The sequence below is a fragment of the Neodiprion fabricii genome, chromosome 5 (genome assembly GCF_021155785.1).
Source record: "Neodiprion fabricii isolate iyNeoFabr1 chromosome 5, iyNeoFabr1.1, whole genome shotgun sequence".
Classification (NCBI taxonomy): domain Eukaryota; kingdom Metazoa; phylum Arthropoda; class Insecta; order Hymenoptera; family Diprionidae; genus Neodiprion; species Neodiprion fabricii.
Window position 1 is genome coordinate 20,509,557 of NC_060243.1, and position 16,634 is coordinate 20,526,190.

At 36.2% G+C, this 16,634-nt stretch overlaps 3 protein-coding genes across 5 annotated transcripts; 2 read left to right on the plus strand and 1 right to left on the minus strand.

Annotated features, from left to right (window-relative positions):
• Positions 1–7,044: 7,044 nt before the first annotated feature.
• LOC124183669 (reactive oxygen species modulator 1) lies at positions 7,045–12,952 on the plus strand. 3 transcript variants are annotated; one of them, XM_046572430.1, is made up of 3 exons: positions 7,045–7,212; positions 12,242–12,402; positions 12,794–12,952. In XM_046572430.1, the coding sequence occupies exons 2-3, from the start codon at positions 12,269–12,271 to the stop codon at positions 12,900–12,902; spliced, it is 243 nt and encodes an 80-aa protein (XP_046428386.1). In that variant the 5' UTR covers positions 7,045–7,212; positions 12,242–12,268; the 3' UTR covers positions 12,903–12,952. The 3 variants fall into 3 exon arrangements, with proteins under 3 accessions (XP_046428386.1, XP_046428384.1, XP_046428385.1); XM_046572428.1 differs by lacking the exon at positions 7,045–7,212 and adding an exon at positions 11,805–11,945; XM_046572429.1 differs by lacking the exon at positions 7,045–7,212 and adding an exon at positions 11,806–11,945 and having other exon boundaries at positions 12,162–12,402.
• On the plus strand, positions 8,474–10,986 carry LOC124183666 (transcription termination factor 3, mitochondrial). The gene is made up of 2 exons (XM_046572425.1): positions 8,474–9,796; positions 9,964–10,986. The coding sequence occupies exons 1-2, from the start codon at positions 8,887–8,889 to the stop codon at positions 10,239–10,241; spliced, it is 1,188 nt and encodes a 395-aa protein (XP_046428381.1). The 5' UTR covers positions 8,474–8,886; the 3' UTR covers positions 10,242–10,986.
• On the minus strand, positions 11,175–16,609 carry LOC124183667 (endoplasmic reticulum-Golgi intermediate compartment protein 3). Its single transcript, XM_046572426.1, has 8 exons — positions 16,391–16,609; positions 15,867–16,025; positions 15,572–15,688; positions 15,307–15,347; positions 14,946–15,016; positions 13,756–13,979; positions 13,398–13,526; positions 11,175–11,569 (listed from the first exon to the last, which is right to left on the minus strand). The coding sequence occupies exons 1-8, from the start codon at positions 16,476–16,478 to the stop codon at positions 11,232–11,234; spliced, it is 1,167 nt and encodes a 388-aa protein (XP_046428382.1). The 5' UTR covers positions 16,479–16,609; the 3' UTR covers positions 11,175–11,231.
• Positions 16,610–16,634: the final 25 nt, after the last annotated feature.

A 16,634-nucleotide genomic window follows, 5' to 3' on the forward strand; every position in this document is an offset into this window, starting at 1 on the left:
ACCGCTCGCGTACTCTGTCGCGTAAGTCCGAACTCCGAGGAAAGGCAGTTAGATCCGGAGAATCGCTGAAGTCGGTTCGGCGAAAGTTTGAGTGTGTGCGTTGACCGAAGACATATAAAGATTGATAACCCTGGGTTATTTTGCGTAACAATTTGCTGGGTTTGGGGGTATTAGCAGTTTCACGTTTTATCAACCAGGCAGCTGACGACGTCGGTAACAGAAATTCATCATAACTAACAACTATCGCGTGCAAAACGTTGGTAACATACCGTCGTCATAGTGAAATTGAGAAACTGAGAAAATCCCTTTGAAGAAATATCCGTAATTGGTCCGAGAATTCATACTTCGTCTGACGTCGCATATTGTTATGGCAATGTTCTACACATTTCGTCGCGTTGTGCGCAGCTTATGCGGTGTTTTCATTCGGCCGCTGAGACCATAGAGATGTATAAAATAGAGCGTAAGCAACGGTGTAAGCGTCCCGTGAACGGATTCGAATCGGTTCTCTGAAGGACAGGATAATAATTCTACCCCCACTCCATGTGAAGAGCGACAGAGAGGGCGGGGAGAATTATCATCCTCCGTTCTTCAGAGAACTGATTTTAAGTTTCTTCTGTGCGCCGTACAGCATCAGTCGTTTCCGAGCAATCTGAGTCAAATCGCGTGCTCTCAGTATCGGTTCAACATTCAGACCGCGTTGGTCAGGTGGTGTCACGTTGTTCGATCAGTTTATTTCCAACATACTCATCTGTGAATAATACACGAGGAGCAGCGTGTATCCTGAAGAAAAACCGAGTTATCGAAATAAAAACATCCTACGACCATTGAAGGTGAATTTCGTGTCCGAATTTTCATAGTTTTGTGTAACTTCAGATTTCAGTGACGTCTATATTTGTCTTTATGCGTGGAGTGTCAATTTTATTATTTTTTTGGCTGGTTTTCGGTAAATGCGCAATTGCATTGTTAGCAAGCTTATTCAGTCGGTTCAAACAGACAGCTACAGACCAAAAAGTGAGTGTAGTATCGAGTGCTAGCGTTATTACAGTGCTGATTTTATGGATTACAAGAGATTAGTGAAGATCTGAATTGTGAAAAAAGTGCGTCGCTTCACCAGTAACCCTGAGATGCTACAAGAACTACTATATGCGAAAGCGTGGAGCAGTCCAGAGTGGAGGTAACAATACTTATTTTAATTATTGATTGATAATCTAAGGTGGTACATTTAAAGTCGAACTTTTGTTCTTGCATAACATGCAATGCATAAATATGAAACTAGATAGCAATAGTAATTAATTTGAAAACTGAAAGCCAATTTAAAAAATCAATTGAAGTGTTCTATTTTGTTTTTCACAGATTTAAGCAGAGACTTCCGAGTAACTTTTTCATTTTTCGGCAACGTTGGTGAGTTTGCATGTGTTAGGTTACGGGTATTTCCCTGGGATTCCTCTGTCACGTGGCGTGGCGGTAACAATTGTTACACAAATCTTCTATTTCTTAGCTGCATGAATAGGCTCATTCCTAATCGCAACGAGCTTGACTGTATGTCGAATCAGTTTTTTTCTGAATTGAATTTAGCGTAGCTTACTTAAAATTTAAAAATTTGCACGTTGCTAAAATTGGAATGAGCATCGCGACAGGTATCCATCTCTTACTCGGCACTCGCGAGATCGAATTGTGTTTCGTAACTGATGTAATAATCTACGTTTGAATTTACCGATGATGCCGTTTAAGTGGTGGGTTCACCTGAGGTTTTGAAAGTATTCAATTATTCACATTACTGTTAAATTGATAAAATTCCAAAGTCTGCCATAACGTAACGTGATCAACTTGCATCTTGCATTATATATCATTTTCAATCTTTTAACATCCAACAAGTATTGATCAACTGCAGGCTTAGCTCGCTTAGAAAAATGCTAATTGGCATTCAGGATGTTTTTAATCAGTTTTACAAAAGGTTAATGTACCGATAGTCTGCCAGCATTTACTAAAATAATTAATGCAATATTAGGGTTGGCGGGATACAACCGCGATACTGTATTCTGAGAAAGCAGACTACGATACATAAACATTTTGTTCCCAACAGGTAACCAACGAAAATGTAAGTCAGTGACCACGGCGCAAATGATGAAGAATGATGTACATTGGAAAAAATGGAGAATCGTTTAGATCGAATATAGGTAACCGGGTAGGTAGGTGGACGTTTTGGGATCCGTCGCGGGATTTATGCATGAGTGTGTGAATCTCTCTTTTCCGTTGGGTGGCTTCGTTGGGAAACAGGCGAGGGTAGGAAGGTCGCGATGTACCGTGATGTTACTAACTTTTGTAATCCACAGCGTCAAACGATCACAGAAATTGTTTCCCAAAAAATTCCGTATTCGAGTCTCTCAACCATTTGTAAGCATTCGAATATTAACGAGATTGAATTTTCCATTTCTTGTGACTCTGCAACCATTTTTCAATCATTATGCAATTCAATTATTTAGTCATTAACGATCGTTATTCCATTCGATTGATCTCTGTGATCGTCTGAATGGGCAACACGCATCTCTGGATCATCTATTGCGTTCCGTGGTACGCTAGATGGGAAGAGATGCTGAGCTCGAAGACTTCGCGTCGAAGAGGACCACCGACCGTCACGCCACACAATAATGCATGCCCTCCAACCTCCCTCCCGATATCGCTTTGTATTCTGAGAACAACAATCCGCATAGCAATGTATCTAATTTAAAAAGATGCAGATGTGGATTGAATTTCTAAAGAATTTTTGGAACAAGCCCCGGATGATAAAAGTTTTTTGACAGTGTAATCTGTCGCGCCTTATTGCGCATAATCACGAGAAGTGGACGCAGCCTTTTGCGCGTAAATTAATAACGGGAATCGGACACGATTTTTTACGCGTCGATTTTGCAAACAGTACATAAAAGAGTTACACACTCTCGATGTGCTGATCTTGTAGCTCTTCTGTCAATTTTTTTTATGAACAATAATGTTTTCAAGTTTCATGCCGCCCTTTGCGCGTGGACTTGATACTTTTTATCGTTAGTTATGAGAGAAAGCGTGGCATTTGAAAGCCGGCGCGCAACGCGCTGGTACAAAAATCTCGGTAGTGTACAGTGATAGTGGAGAATCTTGGCGTAAGTATTTATGAAATATATCTAACATGTACAGAAACACTCATTTAATTGAACGTATTATTTTCTGTTTCAGGGCAACGAAACCAATTTTTTTAAAAATGCACTGAGAGCTATAGAATGTTCAGTTGAAAAAGATATTCACTTGAATAACTCAAAACACAAAGAGATGTCGATTCAAAAAATTAATAATGCTTTTTGTTCATTAATACAATTAATAATCGAAGCAACGGCTATTACAGCGAATATCATGTTGAACTCGATTCTTTTTCTGTCGGTGTATGGACTTATGTGATTGTGCTAATCATACGTTTGTCTGTTTCAGGTAATAAAACTTTTGCTTATTTCAGATAATCATTCCTTTGTCTGTTTCAGCGGACCAAACCTTTTATCTGTTTCTGCTAATCAAACCTTTAGTCTGTTTCAGCCAGTCAAACCTTTTGTCTGTTTCAGCCAATCAAACCTTTTGTCTGTTTCAGTTAATCAAACTTTTTGTCTCTTTCAACTAGTCAAACGTTTTGTTTGTTTCAGCTAATCAAACCTTTGTCTGTTTCAGCCAATCAAACTTTTTGTTTGTTTCATCTAATCAAACCTTTTGTCTGTTTCAGCCAATCAAACTTTTTGTCTGTTTCATCTAATCAAACTTTTTGTCTGCTTCAGCCAATCAAACCTTTTGTCTGTTTCAGCCAATCAAACCTTTTGTCTGTTTCAGTTAATCAAACTTTTTGTCTCTTTCAACTAGTCAAACGTTTTGTTTGTTTCAGCTAATCAAACCTTTGTCTGTTTCAGCCAATCAAACTTTTTGTCTGTTTCATCTAATCAAACCTTTTGTCTGTTTCAGCCAATCAAACTTTTTGTCTGTTTCAGCCAATCAAACTTTTTGTCTGCTTCAGCCAATCAAACCTTTTGTCTGTTTCAGCCAATCAAACCTTTTGTCTGTTTCAGTTAATCAAACTTTTTGTCTCTTTCAACTAGTCAAACGTTTTGTTTGTTTCAGCTAATCAAACCTTTGTCTGTTTCAGCCAATCAAACTTTTTGTCTGTTTCATCTAATCAAACCTTTTGTCTGTTTCAGCCAATCAAACTTTTTGTCTGTTTCAGCCAATCAAACTTTTTGTCTGTTTCATCTAATCAAACCTTTTGTCTGTTTCAGCCAATCAAACTTTTTGTCTGTTTCATCTAATCAAACTTTTTGTCTGTTTCAGCCAATCAAACCTTTTGTCTGTTTCAGTTAATCAAACTTTTTGTCTCTTTCAACTAGTCAAACGTTTTGTTTGTTTCAGCTAATCAAACCTTTTGTCTGTTTCAGCCAATCAAACTTTTTGTCTGTTTCATCTAATCAAACCTTTTGTCTGTTTCAGCTAATCAAACTTTCTATCTCTTTCAGCTAGTCAAACGTTTTGTCTGTTTCAGATAATCAAATATTCTGTCTGTTTCAACTAATTAATTTATCTCTTTTGTGATAATTATATATTTTTTACTTATCTAAACTAAGTTCATTTTGTCTGTATCGACAAATGTCACTAATTATATTTTTCTCTGTTCCAGATAACTGAGTTTTATTGACTATGCTGAAAAATTAACGTTTAACTTTTTAGGCTTCGGACTGATTGAGGTTTGGTTCTGTCTGGTTTAGGGTCAGTAATCTTGTTTTCACCGATACATAGATTTAGCGATGTAGTTCAGCGTCATCATGATAACAAAGTGTGTTAAAATTTATTCACCTGTAGCTTTTTTTTAATGGTGTAATAGACTTTTATTGCAATCGTTTTAGTGTGAGAGTTTTTTTTTCTCGAATCACTCATGGGTCATGTTCGGTTTGTATTTCACTGTAGAATTATAGAACTTGTCGTATTTTAGGGCTTGTGCTTATTCTACTCAGATTTGTTTCCATTTCTTCAAAGATTCGTGTTTCCGATCTTGGTCTAGTTTATTGTTTTACGTATTTACCAAGTTCTCCATTTTAGTGATTAACTCGTACCTTATAAGAAAAAAAACCGTGCGCGAACATCCAAACTCAATCACCGTTCACCTATAAGATAAAAACAATCATGCTTCATTCACAATTAAAACAACCATCTTTCATCCATAATTAGAACAGTCATCTTTCATCGATAATAAATAGTCGACGGGTTATATGAACTGAAATTTTTTTAACAAACTGCCGATATATGCGAGTACAAATTGATTGGATAAAACAATTTACCATAATTAACATGTGACAAAAAGTCATCTGTAACTTTTTTCGAAGAACGTAAGATCGATCTTGCTATTATTCTCCGTGGAGTAGGCCTACTGGGGATACCACGTAAAAAAAACGCGCTAGATGCTCTACCGCTTGCGGTGGTGTGGAAACGAGCATAAGTGAACTGATTTTCACTAGACAAATACTAACATATTGTAGTTTTTCAAATGACAATCTTATTCTTGCGTAAATTTTTTTTTTTTAATCGTTTATTTTGAGTCGCACGTCTCTTTTGAGTATTAGCGACTTTGTTTTGAATACATCTTACATTACATATTTGTTATTTCTTTCTGTTGGCTTGCATCCTCTAACACTGACATGGTAAATTTAATATAATTCACAGGTATGCTATATATTTGTTCTACATTTCGTTATATAAGTTTAATTCCTCAAGGTATTTAATGATGTTTTCACAGACTTTAGGTGATTGTAGCATTTCTTTGACGGTGTACCTCAAATTCATCTCCATTCTTATGCTATTTCTTGCCTGACAATCTTTGAGCACATGCATCACTGTGTTGGTTACCTCACAATGTTGGCAGCGTGGGGGGCCATCTCTGGCGAAAAGGTACTAGTGCGTCAATTTTGTGTGACCCAATCTTAACCCTTGAATCACTACTTGGTCTCTCCTTTTTTTAAACGAAAACGCTGGGTTATACTTGTAAACATCTGATCTTATTTCTAGGCTCCATTGATTTGCTACGCGTTTCCATTGTTGATCCCAGCTTGTTAATATTTTATCTTTTCAGACTTTTTGAATGGCTCTAAAGTTTATTGGATATTTTATGTTTTTGTTGTTCCGCTGGTCTATAGCACCATTTCGTCCAGTAACCACCTCTTTGTATCTTTTCGCACATTTGGTCGGAATTTGGCAAAATACAATTTCGTACCGTGACTGAATCATCTGTTCAGTAGTCTCTATTAGTCTCAATATAAAATCGTTTTGCTTATATTTTGCCACGATTTTTGCATGTATGTCTGCGATGTTGTCGGCTAAAATAACGAATTTTCTTTTGTCGCTTTTTTCCATCCATTTCAGGGCTTCTAATATAGATAATGCTTTAACCTCATTTTTGTTGTGCAAGTTTGACATTTTTGTGATTCTAGGTAATCCATTAGGCGTCATCATGCCGCTATATAAGTAATTTTCGGGATCTTTGTCACTGAACACAAATATGATTTCGTGAGTTGGACATTTTGCTTTAAGGGTGGATGCTAGAGTCTATCAGCCTCTTACTCTATTAAAAATTTTAAATTTTTTTTCGATTTTTCATGTACTGCACGAATGCGGTATACTAAAACTTTGATTATTAGTGCTGCCAAGAATTGCTTCCAGATCTGCAATATCGAAGCATTGAAATTTCATTGCATTCACTGGAATCAGTATTTTTAATAGTCGTGAATAATCCTTTGATCGGTTTTACGATCGCCGCTAATATGTGGAAACTGTGTTTCGTATAAAGATCTATGGTGGCGGTAGTGAAAATGCTATCCACTGTGGCCATCCATACCCACCATTTTGTTAGGTAAAAATCTAGGGGGATTTTATTTTCAATTGAGGGGGATTTAGGGAGAAATGTTGGCAGAGTTGGGGAGAAGCTGCTTGAGTCAGTTGGCAACACTGCAGTTAGCTGCCAGGAGCGTCGGGACTCAGTTTGAGCGGGAAAGGTGGTGACGGATGGTCGTTTAGCAATTCAACGAGTTTAGTGCGTGTGAACATAACTTGGAGTGCAGTTTCAATTCGTGAGACGTCAGTCGGGGAAATAATCGTACCTTATAACGACAACGAGTGTGCAGAGTAACATCATCGCAGGCAGTTCTTCCATTAAATCGTCATGTGAGTAAATTTTCAGTATCAAAAGCCTGCTAATCTGTTTTTCTTAAAGTGCGATTTTTTTCTCACTCGTTGCACATAGCGATTGCGATTCGAAGAATTATCAAACCCGTAACAACTAGGCCGTTGGACTTGTTTGTTTATCATTGATGTATCTGAATTACGCACTGATATTCGTCACACTGTCGTCGCTCGTATTTACTCAGATTTTTCTCCCATTTTTCCCAATTTTTCGCTAAATAATAAACTACGAGGATAGAAAAGCCGGTGTCACATGCTTGAAGATAATGATCTTTGGCTTTCTCTTGATTTTGGAGAATAAATCAGCCAGCGAACGAATATTATTCTGTGCAATTCTCACAATCAGATACATACTCTGCCCGTCGGATACGTTGAGGTGTTGGTTTATTTATTTATTTTTTTTTTCCAATCCTTCAATTCATATGTATAACAATCTGTCAATCGGCTTGAAATATTTACATGAGTGTCTCCCGCATTTCGTACAAGAATTTTCGCTATTTTCGAATTCATGTCGATCGTTCTACAGAGATTTTGGTAACAACCTGTTAGAAAACGGTTAAAAACAGTTGAAACTTGCGTAAATATTCGAATCGTCTTTTATTGTTTTGCGTATAACCGTTTTGTCATGGTCCGTCGGAACCTTTAACTTTTTTCAAGGTAAAATCTGAAACAAACGCCGTGTTTTATTAATTGAGAACGAACAAATGAAAAGCGAATTAAGACGAAGATCGTTCGGGAATCGAGCTAACGCAATCAAAAATTTCTTTACAAGCACGCCGAGGCGTTAAGTAAACGTACACAAAACAGTGACGAATAAATGTAAATATATCGTTTCAATACGAGTATCCCTGTTTAAGATGCACACGTATTGTAACTCCGATGCGTAGAGAAAAAAAAAATACACACACACCTTTAAAAGACGTAGAGAAGTATACAAAATTCGTTTGTTTTCTTCTACGGAGTGCACAGTTGAAAAAAAATTCCTATGCGCAGTGAGGGACTTTCTTTGATATATGCCGTAATTTCAACTGTTTGTATTTACTTCTCACTGTTACATTATTTCCTATTATTGCTAAACACAATTTTCTCACCGAATAATTCTTTTACTAGAAAGCTTCGTCTTTCTGTTTCATTTACATACTTCTACGAATTGAATTGTGATTGAAAGTTGGTGAAGTGTATACAAAGAAAAAAAAAAAAAAATTCAACAGCCGAAGAGGTATTTTTTTTTGTCCATCTTCGTGGAAACTGTGGGAATAATATTTCTTCTACAAGTTATAATTTCGGATAGAATTCAGAGTTGCACACCGAGTCGCTTGCCTACTCTGCTTCAATGAATTCACGAAGTAAATAGGATCGTAAAATAGAACGTGCCTTACTCCAAGCAGACGACAGTTGGCAGAAGCTACTGGCAGTTGGATGTTGTAGACAAGTTCTCGCGTTTTCATGTGTTTTCCACGCTTAATTGGTTCATTTCAAATTTTTTTTTTTGACGTTATTCCACTTCGTTTATTGTCATACCAAATGAGGAGGATGACAAAAAACGTTTAATATCGCCCAAAAAGAAGCAAATACTTTACTGAAATAATTCGGCATAGAACATAACCTCGAAACAAAGTCAATCAGCAAGCAAACAGGCTTAGAAAACAATACACAATGTTTTCGTGCCACTCAATAGCTGTGTTACGTCGATGTGGTCGACACCTTACTCTCAATATGAAAACTCTAGAAGTATCTCTGACCATTCCGACAATCAGCCAATGCTCAAAATTTGCCACCGACATCGTCGACCAGAAAAAAGTAATTGATTATAGTTTGGTCAATCAATTGCAAGCCAGTGAAGCAAAGAGCACAGATTCTGTTCCAAAACTAGATCACAGAACAGTGGCAAACTATGAGTACGACGATGAAATTCTTGATGTTGATCTCCTGATGGAGAAGCTTAAAAGAGATCGTCCAGGTCCCCTTGACCCCTGCGATTCTGACCTTTCGCACCTCGGTCCATATTTGCCAGCAACTTTCAACTTCGCAGCGTACGCAAACAAGTCGCCAATGATACAGAAGCTTGCGGAGCTTGGGGTGAACTTTGCCAAGATAGAGAAACGTAACGGTTTAATGAAGTTTCTGCTGCCTCTGGACTTTGAGAAGGACATGAAATACCATATAAGATTTTTAAACGACTGCGGAGTCCCGGCAGATTACCTTGGCGAATTTCTCACCAAGAATCCATTAATATTCAAAGAGCATCTGGATGATCTTTACACAAGGATACGATACCTCAGTGCTCACAATTTCACACCAGATATGATCACTCGAATTGTTATGAAAAATCCCTACTGGGTAATGTTTAGCACTAAGAGAATCGATGCCAGACTTGGACACTTCCAAAAAACGTTCAACCTCAGTGGCAAAGAGATCAGAAAACTCGCCACGAGGCTACCTAAACTCATTACCTACAACATGAACCACGTTAATGGTAATACTTTTGCTGTTAAGGAGGAAATGGGATTTGAAGATTATCAGACCAAGATTCTTCTACTTAATCATCCAAGCATTTGGACAAAAAGTAAGTCTCACGTTGATTTTTTCATGACAGTATTCTATTCACATGTTCAAAGATTTTTTCTCAATATTCCCGGAATTATGTCAGCATATTTTAATCTCTCGAACACAGATGAAAGTTTTGAGTAATAACAAAATCAATAATAATTTCAACATTAATGATATTTTCAGACCGTTCATTTGTCGTCGAAGTTTTTGACTATGTGCACAACATAATGAAATTATCGCACGATGCCATAACACAGCAGCCACTAATATTGACGTGTAGATTGCACAGAATCAAACAGAGGCATATGTTTTTGAAAAAATTGGACCGGGCTCAGTACGATCCTGAAAAACCGTTGTACGTTCCTCTTCGATCCATAGTACTTGATTCGGATTCAGATTTTTGTATGGAGTTTGCCAAGATGCCGGTAGAAACTTTCAATAGGTTTTTGAAATCTTTGTAATTGTAAAAAATGGTAAATGAAAATGATGACGGAAATATATCTTTGAAATTTGATGAATTATATATGTTTATAATAATTCAATAAAGCTTGAATAACGATAAGTGAAAAAAACAGTGACAGTACAACCTTGTTACTGTAAATATTTATTCATTTATATTAATCATGTACTATAGGTATACATATAGTATGCCCTCATAATTATTACCTACATTATATAAACTGTGGGTTTTCTTATTCTATTTTCACCATCGGGTGTAATACATAAATAAGAAATCGTAAAAATTCATTATTATCATCTTTTTTTTCTGTATTCTCCTTCAATTGAATCACAATTAAGGCTACGTAATAATAAATTTCATTGCAAAGAATTCATAGCGACATGCGGTTTGTTTTTATACTAATTTGGTTTGCTTCTTTTTGTGCATTTTTAAAGTTTTTTTGTATTATTTTTCGCCATTGCTTTTTAAACTGTCATCCGCGAATAAGATGTTCGTTTAATTAATTATCAATAAATATCGATAATAATAATGTAAATTTATACTATTGTTATTATTATGAAATACTCGTTGGCATTATTTTTCCCCCTCTATTTTCAAACTCACAAGTAAAGGTTTAAATAAAATTTCTATGCGTTTATCACTTGACGTTCTCTATCCCGAAATTATTATTATCATATTTATAATCATTTTCAAGTTCCTCTTCAGTACATTTAGAATATATATATATTATTCTGCCTTAATACCAAGCGAAAGGAAAAACATGAAAGTGCGAGAGAACAATCTGGAGGAACTCAAGTTTACGTCAAGTTCCCACGCCTCAACGATAATTTCGTATTTCCTTTAATAATATGTTCAATTTTTTTACACCATTTTTCCTGCCATACATACATACACATTTTTCTTTATTAACTGTTGTTGTATTTTTTTCTCGATCTCGTTATCTTACTCGACGAATTGCATTATCATTACATCAATAACTATGTAGAAAGTTCTAGCTAAATTTTCCTATTTCAATTTTTTTCTGTATCGCTTTTACGGAATGATAAAGAATCGAGTCTATCAAACCAGCGACAGTAAAAACACCGCCAACTATAGCGCATAAATTTGTTGCAAAATGTCCGAAGGGTTTTTTCTTCTCGGTGTATTTAACCATAAGTGGACTTAATTCATAGCTAAAAAATATACCCGGCATACCGGATTCACCCGTGAACAGGGACACTTGACGTGAATGTCGGGTAACAGAAAATTGATTCGTCAACAACGTCGAACCGTCCCATCTCACGTACGTCGTTGGAACAATCTTTATGTAGTGCTGGAACATCATCGCACCTAGAACATAGAAAAAAATTCGATGATTTCTCATTATTTTATTGTGAATGTGAATGTTTTCTTTTAGCCCATGATAAGCTATATTGAGGTTTCGTATTACTGCAAATTGCGTTTAAAGCGCACTTTTGGTATTCTTGCGTTTAAATTTACCGCTACACATGATACACGACGTTGTACCGCTATTGCGCATGCGCCTGCTGCGCGCGCAACGAACGACGACGTTACATGAATAATCAAGGCCACATACAGTCGACGGGATATACCAAAATGGCAGTGTACTGAATTTTGTACCAGGGACGTTGAAACCCGAGAAAGAAATTATTATCAGGAGTTATACTCTAACAACGAGTCGGAAAATAGTCTAGAGTTGATAATAGTGAGTATGAACGTGATGATATTCATTAGTATATGAATCAACGTATCGAATCGTAATAATAAAAGTGGCGATAGAAACGAGGATGCATTTCACGTAGGAAAACGTAACCTATAACCCACAGATATTGCCGAAAAAACAACTCCGTAAAATTCAGCATAGTTACTCAATTCTGTAAATTGATCGTGATAAACCATTTCTTTTTTTTTTTTTTTGCAGATTTCATATACGTCTTTTTAGATCCTGAAGTCAGTCGATTAATTGAACTACATTTTATTTTCTCTTCACCTTCGTTTTAGCGAGAAGAAAAAATAAAATAAGTCAACATGCCTGTTATACCGGGAGGAGCGTATCAACAAGGGGGTCCCTCATGTTGGGATAGAATGAAAATGGGATTTGGGATTGGATTTTGCGTCGGCATGGCGTCTGGCGCACTTTTCGGTGGTTTTTCAGCTCTTAGGTATACGTAAAAATTGAGAAACATTTTATCCCGAAATAATTATACAAACTGATTTTTCTTGTACTTCTCAAATCTGTGAAAGAAGAAATTAATTCCTTGTACTACATTATACTTAAACGATCGATTATTACGTAATCTCTGAGCTATTATTTTACTTAAAAAGAGTATCATATGAAAAACAGAAACATTGATTTGCCGAAGGTATTAAAATAAAAAATTGTTTTCTAATCCGTGTTTTGTCTGTTTGAGAAATAATAAGGTTGATGACACATTTAAAGAAAAACGTAATGTACAAAGGATTGATTTGAAATCCAAAGAAACTGAAAGTTGATGTACAATAACAGAAATGCTGATCATTCGCAATGAAATAATGTTAGTTTAATTTGAACAGGTATGGAATGAGGGGTAGAGAGCTGATTAACAACGTTGGTAAAGTGATGATCCAGGGTGGCGGAACGTTTGGTACATTCATGGCAATTGGAACGGGAATAAGATGCTAGTAAAACAAAAGCAAAAGACTAACAACGAACACGAGCATAAAGTAAATGTTGAAAAAAAATTGTTAATTACTTAATTAATCTAGAAAAGAGAAAAAGGTACAGTTAATAATATAATCTTCCTCTGATTTGTAACCTTATTAAAAGAAAACAGAAGAAAATAGACCGGAAGGAATTATTTTTAACCGAGAAAAAGAAACCTAATTGTACTGCCAAACTACCAAAAGTTTTCATTGTATAGAGCGTTTTTTTTTTTTGCTCAATAGAGTGATAAATGCATCAACAAATACAACGCGAATGGGAAAAGAGATTCTAAAATGAATAAACCGTATGAAAAGTAGCGGTTAAATGCCGAATACGAAAATTGTCGGCTATTTATTACTAGTTGTAGGAATGATTTATGGATACTTCTCTTTTTTTCTCTCTTTTTTTTTTATGTCGTACAGAAAAAATGTGTATGTGTTCAAATGCTTATAAAAAAATAACGATTCGACGTACCTTCCGTGGCGACAATCGTTGTGTCGTCCATTGGATTCGTTTTTCCCGGAATGTTGAGCCCGAAACTTAGGTGACGTATTTTGTGAGTCATGTTGAATTGCGTTGAAGCGTAAGGCTGAACGTCGTGAACTGGGCAAAAATAATAAAAGGCTAATGAATTGAATGAGATTGAAAATTTCAAAGTTAGTGAAAAGAAGAAAAAACGTTATTCCTGTTTATAGGTATCATAAATAAATAATCGAATGATCGCATAAAGATTGAGATGAATATCTGATTACAAACTGCGTTTTGTGCATAAAAAAAGTTTAAAAAAATGAAAGAAACACCTAGAAAAAGGCAAACGAGTTTTGTTTTTTACCGTGCACGTGATTGACGGAAAAACTTTCGCCTGGTGCGATGTGAAAACTGCCGCCGACACGATTCACCTCTATGTATCCGTATATTTGACAACCTTCCGCAAAGGCGTGCTTCATTTTCTCAACGGACTTGTCATTTTTGCATTGACTTATGGTTGACGGGTCCGGAAACGCCCATTTCCGCATTCTATAAGCTTCTCTCACTTCTTCGCAAGTGTTGCAGCACCTGAAATTTATAATTTAAGAATTATTCAACACAGGTATGAATATACGGACACAAAATACTGTTCAACATTGTGGAAACAAAAGAGGGAGTGTGGTTCTATGGAATTAATCTTCTTCTTTATTTTTAAACTTATTGGTGATATTACTAACTGCTGGATCTTTACACCTTTTGTATTCCAGTAATAACATTATTCTTATTTTCCAACTTGAATAATTTGCCCCGTCAAAAATGGGTATCATAATATCTTCCATCTTAACTTGCTTAGCCATTTTCGATTCACTTGTACTTATATTTTCGTATATTAAATTTTCAGAATTACAACTTTCTTAGCTTCTTCCAAATACACTTGACGAATTTGATTTCTTGTTTGATTTTCTAACTTAATATCTTTGATTTTTAATTCGTGTTCTTGATTCACTATCTGTTTTATCCACGAAAACATGTGCTTTACTTCAATATTTCAAATTGAATTTGATCTATACTCGCGATTCATCACTTATTTCATAGTTCTTTCCATTTTTAGTCAAATTAGCACTTTATCTTCTTGGTTGCGCGTATATTCTTTTACTTTAAATTTAAACTACAAACCACAAACCATAAACCACGGACTGCTACCATGTGGATATAAAAGAGGGAGTGTGGTTCTATGGAATTAATATTAAAGTAGTTTATTAACGTATAATGACTATTTGCATAAAGGACTGTGCGACATGGCCTATTTTAACAAGGAGTCTAGGAGAAGAGAGAGCTAGATTGAATCTTGGCGCGTATTCGTCTCGCTACGCAAAACTATCGCTGGCCAATAGATGGCTTCATACTGGCCATTAATCAAGAATATAAATTTGTCTATATATTACAACAAAAATTATGGCCTTGGTTATGCCGAGTCATCAGAGTTTCTGTTGAAACTTATGGAGAATTCAATTACACGAAAACAGTGAAATCAATCGAATTGTTGAAACTTACTTTATTCCGAGCGCTTCACTTGCAGCTCCGTAACAATCTCCGCAAGCCTCGACGGTACTATTTTTCGCTGACTGGACACAGAAATAAAAATATATTCTGCGGTAATGGGACAGTAAATGGGATGGAAAATTTTGAAAAAATTTGTCTGGAATATTCAATTTCGCGTCTCTCTCATAGTTGAAACATAAAATGTTCAAGAGTCTAAAATTAAATTGATTATCAGTGGTCATTTAGAATCAGGGAAGAGAGATTTGTTTACTTTTTGATGCTCACTGTCCAGTTATTTGAGAATCACAATTTTCAAAAGATCCAAGATTTTTTAAAAGAAAACGCAAAATATTGAGATATTCTGAATACTGACCACTTCGGTAGATTTTTCCGGTGACTTCGTGTTTGCGATGTCTGAAAAAAGGAGAAACAAAATTCGCTTGAAGCTTTCCAAATTATTGATATGTGCAACGTCTATTTTGAACGAAACGTTGTATATTGGAAATTTTGCTCAAGTTGCCGAAATTTTCAATCCTTTAAATGTCATTGAATTTCTCCGGGTGTTTATGTCGCTGAATTTTGCGAAACAAGCAATATTCGAGGAAATATTGTTCATCTACTTTCCTAATTCTTCATACCAGTTTTTTGCGGCTCCTCAATGGGTTTTCCGTCAAGGTCGAGTCGCCGTTTGAATACATTATGATCTATCTGGAGGTGCTGCTCTCCCGTCGTGTCCATTGCGTCCAGGGAAAGTACTACGAAATATTGGAAAATCCATGTAATAAAATTGAATACAGGGTTCGAAAGATTGCGAATTGTTTTACGTGATTTCAAGCGTATTTTAACGATTCTCTGAGACTTCCTGAAAATTTTCGTCGAGAACCAATCGTGATTGTTGTTATTCCACTTTCTAATTTGTTTTATTCTACTTACGGTCGCAGGATATTGCTGGCACAATCAAGTCCAAATTAATCCTCAATCTCGAACCCCTCGAAGTATCGACGAACAGTTCCTCGCTCAAACTTGGCGTGAAATAGTCGTTCAATTCGGACATAAAAAGGCCGAAAATTATCGTCGTGCTGATAATGGTAACTGGAATTACATCGGAAGTAAAAGAATATTAAATTTGCCGTTATCATCACAGAGCAGAGCCGAACAAACTGGAATATTAAGTCTATGATGAATTAGAGGAAACATTAATCTAGCAGACGATTATCTCGCGACAGGGAAATTTTGACAGCAGCTTTGTATTTTGTCAAGAGAGAAAACTGTCAATACTGAATGCAGGAGGATGCAGAGAATATTGCGAGAAACCGGAAATATGTATTTCTAAATATTATCAATCTTCCACGCATCCATGAAAGATATTAAACACGAGTATTTATTTATTTACTTGTTGAGTCGATTCAACGATTACATGATTTGTATATGTTTTTATAATCGTATAAAATGCGTACCAATCGCTCCGCCGTATGTTTTTACTCTGAAATCTTCGATGGTTTTTGGATAGGCGTCAAACTGACGCAGCTTTTCGGATATCTTCATTTTGTTGAGGTTATATTACAGATGTCTGCGGCACAGGCCAGCACACGCCACACGCACTACGGTGCCACGATCGCGGTCCTTCCCACTTTCCAGTTGTATCCACAACGGAGCGCATGCATACATAGAGTCGAATCCCCGCGTGGACAATATACAGAG